Source organism: Pan troglodytes, chromosome 19 (assembly GCF_028858775.2).
Source record: "Pan troglodytes isolate AG18354 chromosome 19, NHGRI_mPanTro3-v2.0_pri, whole genome shotgun sequence".
Classification (NCBI taxonomy): Eukaryota; Metazoa; Chordata; class Mammalia; order Primates; family Hominidae; genus Pan; species Pan troglodytes.
In genome coordinates this window covers 15,466,945-15,484,658 of record NC_072417.2, presented here as the reverse complement: position 1 = coordinate 15,484,658, position 17,714 = coordinate 15,466,945, and the positions used below count along the sequence as shown (strand labels likewise).

The 17,714-nt window shown below is 53.1% G+C and overlaps 2 protein-coding genes and 1 long non-coding RNA gene across 6 annotated transcripts; 2 read left to right on the top strand and 1 right to left on the bottom strand.

Annotated features, from left to right (window-relative positions):
- The first annotated feature begins 31 nt into the window (after positions 1-31).
- On the top strand, positions 32-8,685 carry SPAG7 (sperm associated antigen 7). The gene is made up of 7 exons (XM_016931322.4): positions 32-211; positions 7,058-7,125; positions 7,364-7,452; positions 7,593-7,677; positions 7,800-7,889; positions 7,995-8,151; positions 8,268-8,685. The coding sequence occupies exons 1-7, from the start codon at positions 127-129 to the stop codon at positions 8,375-8,377; spliced, it is 684 nt and encodes a 227-aa protein (XP_016786811.1). The 5' UTR covers positions 32-126; the 3' UTR covers positions 8,378-8,685.
- Positions 650-2,084, top strand: LOC129137704 (uncharacterized). Its single transcript, XR_008540473.2, has 3 exons — positions 650-1,222; positions 1,308-1,529; positions 1,611-2,084. It is a non-coding gene; the product is annotated as an uncharacterized LOC129137704 (long non-coding RNA).
- A 2,086-nt stretch (positions 8,686-10,771) lies between the features above and the next one.
- ENO3 (enolase 3) lies at positions 10,772-17,708 on the bottom strand. Of its 4 annotated transcripts, none has more exons than XM_009431680.5 (12): positions 17,157-17,708; positions 15,873-15,959; positions 14,893-14,988; positions 14,674-14,732; positions 14,442-14,511; positions 13,938-14,071; positions 12,480-12,702; positions 12,173-12,370; positions 11,755-11,956; positions 11,221-11,329; positions 11,012-11,070; positions 10,772-10,923 (listed from the first exon to the last, which is right to left on the bottom strand). In XM_009431680.5, the coding sequence occupies exons 1-12, from the start codon at positions 17,179-17,181 to the stop codon at positions 10,854-10,856; spliced, it is 1,332 nt and encodes a 443-aa protein (XP_009429955.1). In that variant the 5' UTR covers positions 17,182-17,708; the 3' UTR covers positions 10,772-10,853. The 4 variants fall into 4 exon arrangements, with proteins under 4 accessions (XP_009429955.1, XP_003339342.1, XP_063654303.1 ...); XM_003339294.6 differs by having other exon boundaries at positions 16,605-17,549; XM_063798233.1 differs by lacking the exon at positions 17,157-17,708 and adding an exon at positions 16,563-16,668.
- Positions 17,709-17,714: the final 6 nt, after the last annotated feature.

Sequence of the window (17,714 nt, the reverse complement as noted above, 5' to 3'; positions counted from 1 at the left end):
GCGGGCCTGGGATCTGCGCCCAGGCCAGGCGGGCCCAGGGTTTTCCGCCTCCGACGTGTTTCCGGCCTTAAAGGCATTCCGCCCTTCCCTTTAAGACGCACCGCCCCCCTCTCAGTCACTCCCAAGATGGCGGACCTACTGGGCTCCATCCTGAGCTCCATGGAGAAGCCACCCAGCCTCGGTGACCAGGAGACTCGGCGCAAGGCCCGAGGTGAGGATCCCAAATTCACAACCGCCTTCCTTCGCCCGGTTCTCGGGACCACACTTTTCCCTCTTTGGACGATGCCGCCTCCTCAACCTTGAAAGACCCCTCACAGGCCCCTTCCGAGACCCTCAGAGTCCCTAAAAGGGCTGCTGACACGCCCGCTGTTCTTAGCGGGCAGTGATTGGCTACCTGAAAGATAGCGCCAGCCTCCTGCCTCTTCTCCCGACCCTGGCCTTCCGCAGTCCTTGTTTCCCATTAGCCGGCCGTCCCGCCTGTCCGCTGCTGACCTGGTCTGATTGGTAGGGTGCCTCCAACCGGCCGCATTCCTGCCCCGCTCACCTCTAGCTCTATTTCGATTGGATTTAGGACACGCCATCTACTGTGCCTTCATCTCTATTGGCTATCTCAACTTAAAGCTCTGCCTCCTCAGGCCTGTTCGACCTTCCTTCGAAACCACCCCAGCCTGCGAATTCCCATTGGTTGCAGGGTCCTCTGTGTGTTCTTGCCCCTCCTGCTTAATTTAACCCAGTCCCTCCTGCCTCCCTCCGACAACCTTTTTCCCATCCGTAGCCTTAAATTCCCGAGCTGCCCGGGCGGATCGTAGTGTTGATTGGAGGGATGAGAATACCCGCCGGGTCCGATTGGCCACTGTCTCCGCCTGCGTTCTCGGAGTAGCTTCCCTGCGGGTGGGCTGGAGTTCGGCGGCCGGCGTAGGGCGCGGCCCGGCAGGGCGGTGGGAGCCTCCCCGGGGCTGCTCGTGTTGCAGCTTGGGATGATACTGGCGGAACGCAGGACCCCAACTCCCAAACCTGCGGACCTTGACTACGGACGAGCCCTGTCCCGGCTCCCCACGTGCCCCAGGGGGACCAGAGCAGGCAGGACGCCTTCCAAGTATTCAAGGGCCGCTGGTTGCCTACGCTTCGTCCCCTTGTTTCTTGAACAACCGTTAGGGACCAGGGGTACCCCTCAGGAGGCCACAGTCCGGGGCTGGGGCGCTCATTGATGCAGTGATCACACGTAAGTTTAATAACCAACTTGATAAGTGCTCTGAGAGAAAAATAACTGTGAGAGCGGCCACCTGAGGTTCTCCCCCAATCTGCAGTGAGCCGAGATCAGAACAGGTAATTCCGTAAATGAGAGAGAGAAGCAAAGCGTTACAGGCAGAAGAGTCTATTTGAAATCTCTGAGAAAGGAGGAAGCATGATGGGAATGGGGAACTGGAATTCTCTAATGCTCCGATGACTGTCTAAGTGGGGGATCACCCGGCATTGACAGACTGGGAAGCTTAAGTGAGTCACTCGCCTGAGGTCACATGGTTAGTTTGGTAAGTGGCAGAGTTTCAAACCCAGGTATGACTGGGCTCGAAGCCTATGTTCTTGACCATAATCTTGTGCCACTTCTCTAGATGCAGAGAAGACTCGAAAACCAGTTAAAGAACAGTCAGTGGGGCCCGGCCTTGTAGCTCACACCTTTAATACCACCACTTTGGGAGGCCGCGGCGGACGGATCGCTTGAGCCCAGGAGTTCAAGACCAGTCTGGGCAACATGGAGAAACCCCATCTCTACAAAAAATACAAAAATTGGCCGGGCTCACGCCTGTAATCCCAAAACTTTGGGAGGCCAAGGCGGGCAGATCACGAGATCAAGAGATCGAGACCATCCTGGCCAACATGGTGAAACCCCGTCTCTACTAAAAATACGAAAATTAGCTGGGCGTGGTGGCGCGTGCCTGTAGTCCCAGCTACTCAGGAGGCTGAGGCAGGAGAATGGGTTGAACCCGGGAGGCGGAGGTTGCAGTGAGCCGAGATCGCGCCACTGTACTCCAGCCTGGCGACAGAGCGAGACTCCGTCTCATAAATAAATAAATAAATAAATATTAGCTGGGCTTGGTGGCGCGCTCCTGTGGTCCCAATTCTCGGGAGGCTGAGGTGGGAGAATCGCTTGAGTCTGGGAGGTTGAAGCTGCAGTGAGAGGTGATTGCGCCACTGCACTCCATTTTGGGCGATGAAGTTGAGACTGTTTCCAACAACAAAAGATGAAATGCGCTGATGGTCAGTGAGGACAGAGGGATGAGAGCTCATAAGCTGTCAGGCCCTGGGGCTCCAGAGGATAACTGAACAGTAGATCAACAGGGTCCCTGCCCTCCAGGAGCTCATACTATGCTGAAGGAGACAAAAAAAAGAAGTTATGATACGTTAGTTCTCTGTCTATGCTATGCTGGGTGTCTCAGCCAAAGGAGCTTGGAGCCCAGGGGAAGAAGTAACTCTGACTCACGGTAGATCTCAATGTTTGCAAGAGGAGGGAAAGCATTCCCAGCAGAGGAACAACGTGTGCAAAGGCATGGAGTTATTTGAAAAATGGGGAGAGGGCTCATGCCTATAATCCCAGCACTTTGGGAGGCTGAGGCGGGCAGATCACTTGAGGTCAGGAGTTCAAAACCAGGCTGGCCAACATGGTGAAACATCGTCTCTATGAAAAATACAAAAAAAATGGGCGGGCGTGGTGGCTCACGCCTGTAATCCCAACACTTTGGGAGGCTGAGGCGGGCGGATCACCTGAGGTCGGGAGTTCGAGACCAGCCTGACCAACATGGAGAAGAAAGCCCATCTCTACTAAAAATGAAAAAATTAGCCAGGTGTAGTGGCACATGCCTGTGATCCCAGCTACTCGGGAGGCTGAGGCAGGAGAATCACTTGAACCCGGGAGGCAGAGGTTGCAGTGAGCCAAGATTGCACCATTGCACTCCAGCCTGGGCAAAGAGAGCGAAACTCCATCTCAAAAAAAGAAAAAGAAAAAAAAAAGCCGGGTGTGGTGGTTCACACCTGTAATCCCAGCTACTCGGGAGGCTGAGGCATGAGAATCACTGGAACCCGGGAGGCAGAGGTTGCAGTGAGCCGAGATTGCGCCACTGCACTCCAGCCTGGGCACAGAGCGAGACTCTGTCTCGAAATAAATAAATAAATGATGGGGAGAGGTTCAGTGCAGCTGGAGAGGATTCAGATCCTGGGGAAGAAGGAGGCCTTAAAGATGTAAAGGATTTGGCCGGGTGCGGTGGCTCACGCCTGTAATCCCAGCACTTTGGGAGGCCGAGGCGGGTGGATCATGAGGTCAGGAGATTGAGACCATCCTGGCTAACACGGTGAAACCTTGTCTCCACTAAAAATACAAAAAATTCTCCAGGCGTGGTGGCGGGCGCCTGTAGTCCCAGCTACTTGGGAGGCTGAGGCAGGAGAATGGCGTGAACCCGGGAGGCGGAGCTTGCAGTGAGCGGAGATTGCGCCACTGCACTCCAGCCTGGGCGACAGAGCGAGACTCCGTCTCGAAGAAAAAAAAAAAAAAAAAAAAAGATGTAAAGGATTTGAAATGGCAAAAGAGAAAAAAATTTCAGGCTGAGGAGCAGGAGTAGGAAGAAGCATGCACCCAAATCTCTAGAGGTAGTAAAATCACATCGTGGGGAAGACAGGCAAGCATGGAGGGCCCGGGTTAGAAATTCTTCCTCCTCCTCCAGAGGCAGAGGGGATCTGGCGCAGAGGCAGGATCTAAGGAAGAGGAAGAAAGTTAAATAAGACCCTTAGCCAGGCGAGGGGACTCACAACTGAAATCCCAGCACTTTGGGAGGCTGGTCTTGAACTCCCAGCCTCAAGTGATCCTCCCACCTCGGTCTCTCAAATTGCTTGAGAAGCTTGAGTCTCTGCACCCAGACCTGGCTAATTTTTTAAAAAAAAGTTTTCTGTAAAGATGGGGTCTCGGGCATCTTCAGGCAAGAGGTAGGCAGATACCTTGAGCCCAAGAGTTTAGAAAAAAAAGACCTTTCACAGCTAAGCTTGGACACCTACGCTCCCAAAGGAGAAGGGTGTCAGATTATCTATTTCGGCTTCATCCTGTCTATAGAAGTGGGAAGTGGGGGATTTTACAAAATATAGAAAGTTAAATACTTTCCCCTTTCCAGCTGGGCGCGGTGGCTCAAGCCTGTAATCCTGGCACTTTGGGAGGCCGAGGCAGGTGGATCACAAGGTCAGGAGTTCGAGACCAGCCTGGCCAATATGGTGAAACCCCATCTCTACTAAAAATACAAAAATTAGCTGGGCGTGGTGGTACATGCCTATAGTCCCAGCTACTCAGGAGGCTGAGGCAGAAGAATCGCTTGAACCCAGGAGGCGGAGGTTGCAGTGAGCCAAGATCGTGCCACTGCACTCCAGCCTGGGCGACAAAGCGAGATTCCATCTCAAAAAAAAAAAAAAAAAAAAAATTCCCCTTTCCTGTGTAAACGAGATGACAGACTCTTTGAGGCCAGGGTCTTAGTCTGTTTTCCTCACCTTCCCAGATGCGTTATGGTTTGTTTTTGTTTTTGTTTTTGACAGGGTCTTGCTCTGTCACCTAGACCTCTCAGGCTCAAGTGATCTTCCTACCTCAGCCTCCCGAGTAGCTGGGACTACAGGCATGCATCGTCATGCCTAATTCTTTATTTTTTGTAGAGACAGGGTCTCACTATATTGCCTGCGCTGGTCTGGAGCTCCTGGCCTCAAGCAGTCCTCCCACCTTGGCCTTCCAAAGTATTGGGATTACACACGTAAGCCACCACGCTCAGCCCAAACATTTATTTAATGCCCACAATGTACAAAGAACTAACTATAGTCCAGGCATGGTGGTTCACACCTATAATCCCAGCACTTTGGAAGGTCAAGGTGGGAGGATTGCTTGAGGCCAACTGGAGACCAGGATGGGCAACAAACTGAGACCCCATCTTAACAGAAAACTTAAAAAAAAAAAAAATTAGCCAAGGCTGGGTGCAGAGGCTCAAGGCTTTCAAGCAATTTGAGAGGCCCAGGTGGGAGGGTTATTTGAAGCTGAGTTCGAGACCAGCCTGGGCCCACACTTGTAATCCTAGCACTTTGGGAGGCTGAGGCGGGCGGATCACGAGGTCAGGAGTTCGAGACCAACCTGACCAACATAGTGAAACCCCATCTCTAATAAAAATACAAAAATTAGCTGGGTGCTAATTGCACCCAGCCTGGGTGACAGAGTGAGACTCCGTCTCAAAGATAAAAATAAAATAAAATAAAAATACCATCCTGGGCAACATAGTGAGACCTCATCTCACAAATATTTTAAATTATTTTTTAAACAGTAGCTGAGCATGGTGGCACACGCCTGTGGTCCCAGCTACTTGAGAAGCTAAGGTAGGAGGATCCCTTGAGCCAGGGAGGTCAAGGCTGCAGTGAGCTGTGATTGTGCCACTGCATGCCAGCCTAGGCAATAAAGTGATATCCTGTCCCAAAAATAAATAAATAGGCCGGGTGCGGTGGCTCACGCCTATAATTCCAGCACTTTTGGGAAGGTGAGGCGGGGGGATCACTTGAGCTCAGGAGTTCAAGACCAGCCTGGCCAACATGGTGAAACCCCATCTCTACTAAAAATACAAAAATTAGCCGGGTGTGGTGGCACATGCCTGTAATCCCAGCTACTTGGGAGGCTGAGGCAGGAGAATCGCTTGAACCCGGGAGACGGAGTTTGCAGTGAGCTGAGATCATGCCACTGCACTCCAGCCTGGGTGACAGAGTGAAACTCCATCTCAAAAATAAATAAATAAATAGATATTTGTTAATTGGTTTCCCCAGTGGAGTTGGAAAAGGGGGTTAAGCATTATTCTGATCTTTGTCACTCCCACTAAACTGGGAGCTCTTGAAGGGCCACATTGTGTCTTAATAATCTCAGTACTTCAGGGTCTCGCCTGGTGCCAGATACAGTAGTCCCTACTTCTCCCTTATCCAAGGTTTTGCTTTCCAAGGTTTTAGTTACCTGCAGTCCAGAACTGTTATATACAGTAAGATATTTTGAGAGAGAGAGAGAGCATAGCCACAAACTTTTATTTCAGTACATTGTTATAATTGTTCTATTGTATTATTGTTATTCTTAATCTCTCTTTTTTTTTTTTTTTTGAGATGGAGTCTTGCTGTGTCGCCCAGGCTGGAGTGCAGTGGCGCCATCTCTGCTCACTGCAAGCTCCGCCTCCCAGGTTCACGCCATTCTCCTGCCTCAGCCTCCCGAGTAGTGGGGACTACAGGCGCCCACCACCACACCCAGCTAATTTTTTGTATATATATATATTTTTTTTAGTAGAGACAGGGTTTCACCGTGTTAGTCAGGATGGTCTCGATCTCCTGACCTCATGATCCATCCACCTTGGCCTCCCAAAGTGCTGGGATTACAGGTGTGAGCCACTGCACCCGGCCATCTCTTTTTTTTTTTTGAGACGGAGTTCACTCTTGTTGCCCAGGCTGGAGTGCAATGGCGCGATCTCAGCTCACTGCAATCTCTGCCTCCCAGGTTCAAGCGATTCTCCTGCCTCAGCCTCCCCAGTAGCTGGAATTATAGGCGCCCACCACCACACCGGCTAATTTTTGTATTTTTAGTAGAGATGGGGTTTCACCATGTTGACCAGGCTGGTCTCGAACTCCTGACCCCAGGAGATCTGTCTGCCTTGGCCTCCCAAAGTGCTGGGATATAGGCGTGAGCCACCATGCCTGGTCTATTATTATTAATCTCTTACTGTGCCTAATTTATAAATTAAACTTTATCATAGGCATGTATGTATAGAAAAAGACATAGTATGTATAGGGGTCAGTACTATCCACAATTTCAGGCATCCACTGAGGGTCTTGGAATGAACCCCTGTGGATAAGGGGGACTATTAGATAGAATAAACATCAATAAATGCTTGATGAATAAACGCTAATCCTACCTTCCCAGCCTGACACCTCCCAGTGGACACCACACTTCACTTGAAGCCTTAGAAACCTTTCCCACCCATGCTTCCAGCCCTGGCTTCATGTTGCCATTTCTCACCCCCAGAACAGGCCGCCCGCCTGAAGAAACTACAAGAGCAAGAGAAACAACAGAAAGTGGAGTTTCGTAAAAGGGTGAGAACAACTGGAGTGATCAAAGGCAGACTCAGGAAGGACTTCCAATAAGTTAAAATTGGAAGGTTGAGGACTCAGTTTTGCTGAAAATGTCTTGAGAGAGGTGATGCCTGGAAGCCAGTGGCTTGGAGGCTGGGGAGGGTGCTGGGGAGGCGTAGAAGGGCCCAGGCTCAGCTAGGGAGAGGGGTACTTGGGTGGAGCCATTGTCTCATATCTGCTTCCTTTCCCCTCTCCCAAGATGGAGAAGGAGGTGTCAGATTTCATTCAAGACAGTGGGCAGATCAAGAAAAAGTTTCAGCCGATGAACAAGATCGAGAGGAGCATACTGTGAGTGTCCCTGGGCTGGGGGAGGAAGGAAATGGGTGGCTAGCGGGGCATGAAAGGGCCAGCAGGGGGCTCCTCCAGAGGAGGGCACTAGGCCCGCTCCTGGCTCAAGATACTCTTTCCCCTCTGCCATCCCATCCCAGACATGATGTGGTGGAAGTGGCTGGCCTGACATCCTTCTCCTTTGGGGAAGATGATGACTGTCGCTATGTCATGATCTTCAAAAAGGTAAAGGGCCTGAATTCCTCATTCTCTCCTCTCCCCTTTGTAGCCTTATCCCCCCTCCCCGACCAAGGAATGAAATGAAACATTTGTATGGACTCTGACCCCATCATTCTGCTCTTCTCCAGGAGTTTGCACCCTCAGATGAAGAGCTAGACTCCTACCGTCGTGGAGAGGAATGGGACCCCCAGAAGGCTGAGGAGAAGCGGAAGCTGAAGGTGAGCTATGCTTTGCAGCCCTTGGGGCCCAGAAGCCCACCACCTGGGAGGGGTGGGGGTTTGGGCTGGGGCCCTGAGCACCAGTGCCCCCACTTTCACCCCTAGGAGCTGGCCCAGAGGCAAGAGGAGGAGGCAGCCCAGCAGGGGCCTGTGGTGGTGAGCCCTGCCAGCGACTACAAGGACAAGTACAGCCGCCTCATCGGCAAGGGAGCAGCCAAAGACGCAGCCCACATGCTACAGGCCAATAAGACCTACGGCTGTGGTGAGGCCACAGTGCGGCTGGGGGTGGCTGGGAGAGGAGCATAGGATGTGGCAGGAGGGCAGTGGAGGCTGAGGTACGGATTTCTAGGCCCTCCCTACCCTCCTCTCTGCCCCTAGTGCCCGTGGCCAATAAGAGGGACACACGCTCCATTGAAGAGGCTATGAATGAGATCAGAGCCAAGAAGCGTCTGCGGCAGAGTGGGGAAGAGTTGCCACCAACCTCCTAGGCGCCCCGCCCAGCTCCCTTTGACCCCTGGGGCAGGGCAGGGGGCAGGGAGAGACAAGGCTGCTGCTATTAGAACCCATCCTGGAGCCCCACCTCTGAACCACCTCCTACCAGCTGTCCCTCAGGCTGGGGGAAAACAGGTGTTTGATTTGTCACTGTTGGAGCTTGGATATGTGCGTGGTATGTGTGTGTGTGTGTGTGAGTGTGAATGCACAGGTGGGTATTTAATCTGTATTATTCCCCGTTCTTGGAATTTTCTTCCCCATGGGGCTGGGGTACTTTACATTCAATAAATACTGTTTAACCCAATGTCCTGGTTTGTTTATACACAGAAAGGTGGGTCCTGGAACCACTGGTAGAGGAGAAGGGGAATAATTTTCAGTTGAACAGCATAAAATTGCTGTTTGTATAGGTTAAAGATGGCCAGTTGGAACTATCAGAGGTTTTTTGTTTGTTTGTTTTGAGACAGAGTCTTTCTCTGTTGCCCAGACTGGAGTGCAGTGGTGTGATCTCGGCTCACTGCAACCTCTGCCTCCAGGGTTCAAGCGATTCTCCTGCCTTAGCCTCCTGAGTAGCTGGGATTACAGGCATGTGTCACCACACCCGGGTAATTTTTTGTACGTTTAGTAGAGATGGGGTTTCACCATATTGGCCAGGCTGGTCTCTAACTCCTAACCTCAGGTGATCCGCCCGCCTCAGCCTCCCAAAGTGCTGGGATTGCAAGAGTGAGCCACTGTGCCCGGCCCGGAGGGTTTTGTAAGATGCTGTATTTTAAGAGTGCAATCGGGCTGGGCATAGTGGCTCACACCTGTAATCCCAGCATTTTAGGAGGCCAAGGCTGGAGGATCACTTGAGGCCAGGAGGTCAAGATCAGCCTGGGCAACATAGTGAGACTTTCTACAAAATTAAAAAATTGGTTGGGCGCAGTGGCTCACACCTGCGATCCCAGCACTTTGGGAGGCCAAGGCAGGAGAATCGCTTGACTCCAGGAGTTTGAGATCAGTCTAGGCCACAAACCTTCTCTACAAAAAGAAAATAAAATACACAAAATTTAAAAATTAGCCATACCTGGTGGTGTGCACCTGTAGTCCCAGCTACTTTGCAGGCTGAGGCAAGAGGATTGCTTGAGCCCAGGAGTTTGAGGCTACAGTGAACTGTGATCGCATCACTGCACTCCTGCCTGGGTGACAGATCAAGAAGCTGGCTCAAAATAAATACATGAGAGTATAATCGCTGGAGTCAAATACCTTGGCTTTGGATCCTAGCCCTGCCAGCTGCCAACCGTTACCTTGGGTAAGGCATTTAACCTTTTGTGCCTCAGGTTTCCTCACCTATAAAATAAGGATAATTATGGCAGCTATCTGACAGAGCTGTTTGAACAATTGCACGGGGCAATATATGTCAAATATTTAGAACAGTTTCAGATCCTGTAAGTTCTTTTTTTTTTTTTTTTTTTTTTGAGACAGAGTTTTGCTCTTGTTGCCCAGGCTGGAGTGCAATGGCACGATCTCGGCTCACTGCAACCTCCGCCTCCCAAGTTCAAGCGATTCTCCTGCCTCAGCCTCCGAGTAACTGGGATTACAGGTATGCACCACCATGCCTGGCTAATTTTTGTATTTTTTAGTAGAGATGGGGTTTCTCCATGTTGGTCAGGCTGGTCCCAAACTCCCGACCTCAGGTGATCCGCCCGCCTCGGCCTCCCAAAGTGCTGGGATTACAGGCGTGAGCCACTGTGCCCTGCCAAGATCCTGTAAGTTCTATAGGAGAGGCAGCCACTGTCATTATCACTCTCATCCTCACAAAGCCCTCCCTAGGACTGCAGCCTCACTCTAGCATCCTCTGCAGACCATTTACTTCACAGCCAGCTTCCCCTTCATGGTGGTGGCAGGACCCCAGTCCCCACCCTGCTCCCCTCTCCTGGAGCTGGTTTCTTATTCCCTCTGAAACTCTTTATTTAGTTTTTTTGTTTGTTTTTTTTGTTGTTGTTGTTGTTGCTTTGAGACAGGGTCTGGCTCTGCAGCCCAGGCTGGAGTGCAGTGGTACGAACATAGTGTACTGCAGCCTCAACCTCCTGGGCTCAAGCGATCCTCTCAACTCAGCCTCCCAGGTATCTGGGACTACAGGCGAGCGCCACCATGCCCGGCTCCATTGGCAACTCTGCAGCTTCATTTTACCATATAGCATCTGCTTCCCCTACCTCCTTTGGAAATGTGAACACCTCTGTTGTTCTAGAACCACCCAGCTTCCTCTCTGAGTCCCTCACCTCCTCTTTGTCCTAGCAGGTTACATATCTATTTGCCTCCCCTCCCTGCCCCCATCTCTCCACCTCCTGTTTTTCCCAGCTCAGCCCAGAAACCAGCATCCCCTAGCTCCCACAAAGAAGCACACAGCTGTCTTGGTTGGCACCAGTGTTTATTTCAGGAAGCAGGTCTGGAAGACCTGGGTCTGTCCAGTGGAGTCCTGGAGCCTCCAGCTTCTCACTTGGCCTTCGGGTTACGGAACTTGCGTCCAGCAAAGATTGCCTTGTCCCCAAGAGCCTCCTCGATCCTAGAATGCAGGCAAGGTTAGGGCTGCTGAACTTCCAACCTAACAGCCTCCAGCACCCCAATGCCCAGGCCCACTGTTCCCGCTGTACCTCATGAGTTGGTTGTATTTGGCCAGACGCTCCGAGCGGCAGGGGGCGCCAGTCTTGATCTGATGAGGGAAGAAGGATTTGGAGGGTTAGGTGAGGCTGGAAAGGAGGGGGTTGGACCTGGCCCCAAGGGAGCATTAACCTCAAGGGCAGGAGGCCAGGGACCCCAAGAAAACTTGGTGAGACACTCAGTAGAGAGAAGCTGCAAGTACCTGTCCTGTGCAGAGCCCCACCACAAGGTCAGCAATGAATGTGTCCTCAGTCTCCCCAGAGCGGTGGCTCACCATCACCCCCCAGCCATTAGACTGAGCCAGTTTGCACCTGAGTGGAGAGGACATTTGATGTGGCCTTCTAGAACCTCCTCAGTGGGAAAGCAGGGGTTGGGTGGGGCCTCTCCCTTCTGTTTTGGGTAGCAAGCACTCTGCAGGGAGGGCAGTGACTAAGTTCTTTGGGAAGTAGGAGAGGAAAAGACTTATCTTGATTTTGGGCTCTTGAGATGCTGGTGAGAACAGCGGAATCTGAGAGAGGAATGGTGTGGGCTGGGGGTGGGGGGTCATGACAGGGCCACAGGGGCAAAGCTCTTGGAGTCAGGCCAAGGATTAGTCAAAGCCTTGAGATCAAGGTGTGGGTAAGTCAGGTGCCAGGGGAAAGGTAAGCTTGGAGTTGGTGGGTAAGACTGTAGCTGGAGTGGGCAGAGCTGGGGCAGAGGCAGGCTATGGTGAGCCTCAGGGTCAGGAGGCACTCACGCCTGGATCGATTCGGTCACCGAGCCGATCTGGTTGACCTTCAGCAGCAGACAGTTGCAGGCCTTCTTCTCAACGGCCTGGGCAATCCTCTTGGGGTTGGTGACTGTCAAGTCATCCCCCACAATCTGGATGTTCACCCCCGAGAGGAAGGAGGTCCAAGTGGCCCAGTCATCCTGGTCAAAGGGGTCTTCGATGGAGACCACTGGTGGGGTTTGGAGCAGAGACAGAGCAGAGACAGGGCTAGAGGTCAGAAGGAGCCTCATGGAGGGGTGACAGGGCAGAAGAGCTTAAATGGGGATTTCAATGGGGCTAAGGGTTGGAAGGATCCAAGTCGATGGCAAAGCAGGTCACTGAAATCAGTATATTAGGCAGCTGCACGGGATTCGGGCAGGAACACTGGGACACCCGAACGCCTCACCAGGATAGTTCTTGATAAAGCTCTTATACAGCTCTCCGAGCTTCTCCCCAGTGATGTGCCGTGCGGGATCATCAGGCGACTTGAAGTCAAGATCGTACTTCCCATTGCGATAGAACTCAGATGCTGCCACATCCATGCCGATCACCACCTTGTCTGGGTAACCAGCCGCCTGGATGGCCGTCTTCAGCAGCTCCAGGGCTGGGGGAGGACCAAGAAAGGACCTGAGACTCCAGTGCCCCTTGTCTGCAGCCTCCCCTGCCCATGTGGAGATCCAGGGGGTCTGCCCCCCAGGGTGCTCAGCACTGACCCTCATTGTTCTCCAGGATGTTGGGTGCGAAGCCACCTTCATCACCCACATTGGTGGCATCCTTCCCATACTTGGCCTTGATGACCCCCTTGAGGTGGTGGTAGACCTCGGCGCCAATGCGCATGGCTTCCTTGAAGGAGCTGGCTCCCACAGGCAGAATCATGAACTCCTGCATGGCCAGCTTGTTTCCAGCATGGGAGCCCCCGTTGATCACATTGAAGGCCTGAGATGGGGAGAGGGTGTCTGGACCTGGGCCGGGGCATGAGGGCTCAAGAAGGGACAGGGGCGGGGGGTGTTGGGGTGGAAACCTGGCTTCCCTACTTACTAGCTCAGTGGTCTAGGATGAGTAGTTCTGCTCAAGAGCCTCTTTCCTCATTTCTTTCTTTCTTTCTTTTTTTTTTTTTTTTGAGACAGAGTCTCACTTTGTCACCAGGCTGGAGTGCAATGGCACAACCTCCGCCTCCCGGGTTCAAGTGATTCTCCTGCCTTAGCCTCCCTAGTAGCTGGGACTATAGGTGGGTGCCACCATGCCTGGCTAATTTTTGTATTTTTAGTAGAGACGGGGTTTCACCATGTTGGTCAGGCTGGTCTCGAACTCCTGACCTTGTGATCTGCCCGCCTCGGCCTCCCGAAGTGCTGGGATTACAGGCGTGAGCCACTGTGCCCAGCCTCTCTTTCCTCATTTCTGTAAAATGGGGATAGCACCTACTTCCCTGTAGGATCTTTTGCTGAAAATTAGAGAAATTGAATGTAAAGTTCTTAGCATGTGCCTAGTATATAATAGCTAACACTTTTATATAGCACTTACTACATGCCACGCACTAAGTACTTTACATGTATTAGCCCATTTCATTCTCAAAACACCTCTATTCATTGGTATCGTTATTACCCCCCCCATTTTACAGATGGGGAAACCGAGACAGAGCAGTTAAAGAACTTGCCTAAAATCATACAACTAATAACAGGCAGAGCCAGGATTCAAACCCAGCAATCTATCTGTAGAGACCATGCTCTTATGCAATCCTCCTAGTAAGTAACAAGAAATGGTAACATTATTATTGAGATTAAATTCAAAGAGTTTCCATTCATCAAGAAGGCACTGGTTTAAGAAGGACTCAAGAAGATACAAAGAAATGCCAAGATCTTTGCCTCAAAGAAACTCTCAATATGATTTGGGTGTAGGGTGTGGTGTTGGAACGAGGCTGGAGTTATCGAGCCTAGGATTGGAATGGGAAGGAACTGGGTTATATGGCAGGGAAGGAAGCCCATAGAGCCTTCAGGGAAGGTTTGGATTGTGGAAAAGAGGGAGGGGTGGGACCACAGCAGGAGAGATTCAATTTCAGGAAACTGCTTCTTAGGAGCTGGTCTGAAAGGTGGATTTTCCAGGGGGGCAACCCTGGCTGGGCGGGGTTGGCTCTGTCCAGGCGAGATCTGGGAAGGGCGGGTAGCTGCACTCACTGGCACTGGGAGTATGAGGTCAGGGTTCCCAGCGAGATCTGCGATGTGGCGGTACAGGGGGACCCCCTTCTCAGCTGCTCCCGCCTTACACACGGCCAAGGACACGCCCAGGATGGCATTGGCCCCAAACTTGGCTGGAAGGAGGCAAGCGGGAAGAAAGGATGAGAGCTTCTGCAGGGTTTGGGGTGGCTACTCCAGGAAGACGCCAGAGCTCCAAACCACTGAGCATGAAGAATTGGTTAACAGATCTCTCCCCAACAGCCTGAGTAGCCCTGGGAACCCCCACCCCGGGGGAATGTGTCAGCTGCATGTCTGTGTCCACAGCCCGGCCCAGGCCTGGCAGAAGGCAGGCATAGGAAATGCCTGTGGAATGAACACAAATCCATCCAGCTGCGGTGTGACCCAAAATGGGGGACCCAGAAATAACCCATCAGGCCTCACCCCATGGCCTCTCGCCATCTCTCCCACACCTCATCCCTTCCCCACCGCTAGCCCTTCACTCACACTTATTCTCGGTCCCATCTAGCTCAATCATAAATTTGTCAACTTTTTCTTGATCCACAACGCTTAGTTTCTGGAAGGGTGAGTTTGAGAAGGGAGAGCAGAGGTCAGATTTCTCAGAAGTCAGGGCACATGCAGGGGAAGGATAAGGGAAAATGTTACGGGAGAAGCCTGTCCGGGCTGAGGGAGCAGGGGCATGGGGAGGAGGCTGCAGGGAGCGGGCTTCCCCACTTGCCTTTTGCAGCAGAGCAGGGCCCAGAGTATTGTTGATGTTCTCCACAGCCTTCAGGACTCCTAGACAGGCCAGAGGATGAGTTTTGGATCTCAATCAACTGGGCCTCTTTCTGTGGACCCCGGCTCCTCAAGAGCCTTGGGGGTTCCAGTCCTCTACCCATTGGGCACCCATGTCCTAAAGCCACCCACACAGGCTCCTTCTGCACTGGTGTCTCCTCACCTTTCCCCAGGTAGCGGCCTTTGTCTCCGTCTCTTAGTTCCAGAGCCTCATAGATACCCGTGGAAGCCCCACTGGGCACAGCTGCTCGGAATCGGCCTGGGACAGGAGGAATTGGAAGATCACAGGGATGGCTGGGCGCGGTGGCCCATGCCTGTAATCCCAGCACTTTGAGAGGCCTAGGCAGGTGGATCACTTGAGATCAGGAGTTCAAGACCAGCCTGGCTAACATGGTGAAACCGTCTCTGCTAAAAATACAAAAATTAGCTGAGGCCGGGTGCGGTGGCTCACGCCTGTAATCCCAGCACTTTGGGAGGCCAAGGCGGGCGGATCACGAGATCAGGAGATCGAGACAATCCTGGCTAACACCGTGAAACCCCATCTCTGCTAAAAATACAAAAAATTAGCTGTAGTCCCAGCTACTCGGGAGGCTGAGGCAGGAGAATGGCGTGAACCCGGGAGGCGGAGCTTGCAGTGAGCCTAGATCGCGCCACTGCACTCCAGCCTGGGCGACAGAGTGAGACTCCATCTCAAAAAAAAAAAAAAAAAAAAAAATTAGCTGGGCGTGATGGCACAGGCCTGTAATCCCAGCTACTTGGGAGGCTAAGGCACAAGAATCACTTAAACCCGGGAGGCAGAGGTTGCAGTGAGCTGAGATTGCACCACTGCACTCCAGCCCGGGCCACAGAGCGAGACTCCATCTCAAAACAAAACAAAACAAAAAAAGGACCTCACAGGGAGTCTCTCTACCTCTCAAAGGGCTGAGGTGTCCTCTCTGAGCTCAGGGACAGGAGGCAGTGCAGAGAGAGACTCCTGCTTCTCCTAGCTTCCAGCTCTGGTTCCACGTTAGAAGAAGGGGGCTTGGGAAGAAGTCTGGGAAAGGGAACCCGAGAGAAAGGAGAGGATATGGCACAGAACTGGGGGGCAAAGGCCAAAGGGTTGGGGTCTTCGGAGGCGAGCCTATCCAATGGGCCTTGTGTTACCCTTGGCCGTGTGCAGGTCCACCTCCACCGTGGGGTTGCCCCTGGAGTCCAAGATTTCCCGGGCAAAGATTTTCTGCATGGCCATGGCTGCAGGACAGGAGGTGTGAGTGAGTGTAGACAGTTGATCTCTTAAGGAACCAGAAATCCCTTGCCCTTTAAGATTCTTCCCCACTCCAAGAAGGCAGGTGCTGGAGCTAAAAATACCCTACAAAAAGGTCACAGACCAAAGAGGCAGGCGCAGCCCCCTCCCCCACTCAGAACAGCTCTTATTCCACCCTCCCATCCTAAGAATCCAGGGGCCTCTTATCTATAGCTCCTGGGATGCCACCGCTCACCAAGCCCCCACCTCCCCCAAGCCTCCACTTAGGCCTTCTCCTTCCACCCCTCTGGTCAAGCAGTCTGTTCTCCATGGCTGGTGGCCTTCAAATCCTTTCTGGTTCTCATTTTCCTGCTCCGAAATCTTCTTGGGCCCCCAATTCCCTATCAGGTTCCAGCTCTAGCTGCCCTTTTCTATCCATCCCTGCTGCCCTCCTCACAGCCTCCTTTCCCTAGATCCTTCGGTGTTCCCAGAGTTTGTCCCATCTGCTTGCTCCAGCCGCCCCTTCCCCCAGCTTTTTCAAGCATCTCCAGTCCCAGGAGGAAAAAAAGCAGAAATGTCCCCCACTTCCTCCAAGCCAATACCATGCGCACCCTTTACTACCTCCACCCCCAGGGCTGGAAGATTCACCCGACCTGGGATGTCTTCGCTGGAGGTTTGGAGGGAGCTCCGAGTCTAGGTGGCAGCTGGGACAGTGTCAGCTCACCCCCTCTCAGGCTGCGCATTTATCCCTGAGCCACTCGGTCCCCAGCCAGCCCCGCCTCTCTTTCTCTCCATCCTCCCCCCTTCACACTGGGCTGGCAGCCAAGTGCCCACTACAGCCTAAAGCAGAAGCCTCTGGCCCTGGGCACCTGCCCCCTTACCAAAGGTCAACTACTATCCCCCACTTTCTGTCTCCCAATAACAGTCCCTGTTCTAATTCCACCCTTTGGGAGGAGCAGGGGAGGGGCTTCAGATGAGGGGTCTCCCCCCACCCCAGGATTACATTCCCCTTTTGCAAACGTCAAGAGGAATGAGTGACCTTTAGGAAAGGCCAGGGGTAACCTGAGCCCTGCAAGGCTGGGGAGGGGGCCTGGAAGAGGGGCTGCAGGATTGACGTCCACACATGCTCAGATCGCTGGGCGGGCCTCTGTCCTCAGTGGGGGAAGGGACGGGACCCCCCAGCCCAGAAGGCGAGAGGGTCTCACCTCTTAGGGTCCTCATAACGGCCATTCTCGGCGCCGCCCCATCCTACCCTCTCCAGGCCAGCCAGCGCCGGGATGAGTTAGGGGACAGGAGACGAATTTAGACAGGCCCTTTCGGCTGGCAAGGCGCCCGACTGATAACGCTGGGACAGCACTTGTCGCCCGGCGTGGGGACTGTCGGTCAGAGCCCCTTTCCCCATCGACTGTGGGCGCTCAGCGCACGGCCCCAGCCCATCAATGAATGGGGTTGAATCACCAGTGAACAAAAATGAATGGACCGAGGACGGGTGGCCTTTTGTGAGCTTCTGCACGCCTGGGGCTCTTCCGGCGCCCCACTTGTAGCACTGCGGGGAGGTAGGTCTCTGCCCTCGGTAGAGATCTCCACTTTGCCGGCTCTGGGGCCAGTGCGGGGTCTGCCCCGAGCTCCTCTGCAGCCATATCAGCCGACCGGCGGGGGTCACACGGCGCCTCGGCCCAACTCGGAGGCCCTTCCCGTCGGCGCCGGGGCAGCCCGCGCCCGGTGACTCACCCCCGCCGCCCTCTCCCCACCCCTGCTCCCCG

Coding starts and splice junctions, on each gene's coding strand:
- ENO3 (XM_009431680.5), bottom strand. CDS start 17,181: ATGGCCGTTATGAGGACCCTAAGAG. Junction 11,071..11,220: donor TGGGGCTCTGCACAGGACAG/GTACTTGCAGCT, acceptor TTCCCTCATCAG/ATCAAGACTGGCGCCCCCTG. Junction 10,924..11,011: donor AAATACAACCAACTCATGAG/GTACAGCGGGAA, acceptor CCTGCATTCTAG/GATCGAGGAGGCTCTTGGGG.
- SPAG7 (XM_016931322.4), top strand. CDS start 127: ATGGCGGACCTACTGGGCTCCATCCTGAGCTCCATGGAGAAGCCACCC. Junction 7,890..7,994: donor AGGAGAAGCGGAAGCTGAAG/GTGAGCTATGCT, acceptor TTTCACCCCTAG/GAGCTGGCCCAGAGGCAAGA. Junction 8,152..8,267: donor CAATAAGACCTACGGCTGTG/GTGAGGCCACAG, acceptor CTCTGCCCCTAG/TGCCCGTGGCCAATAAGAGG.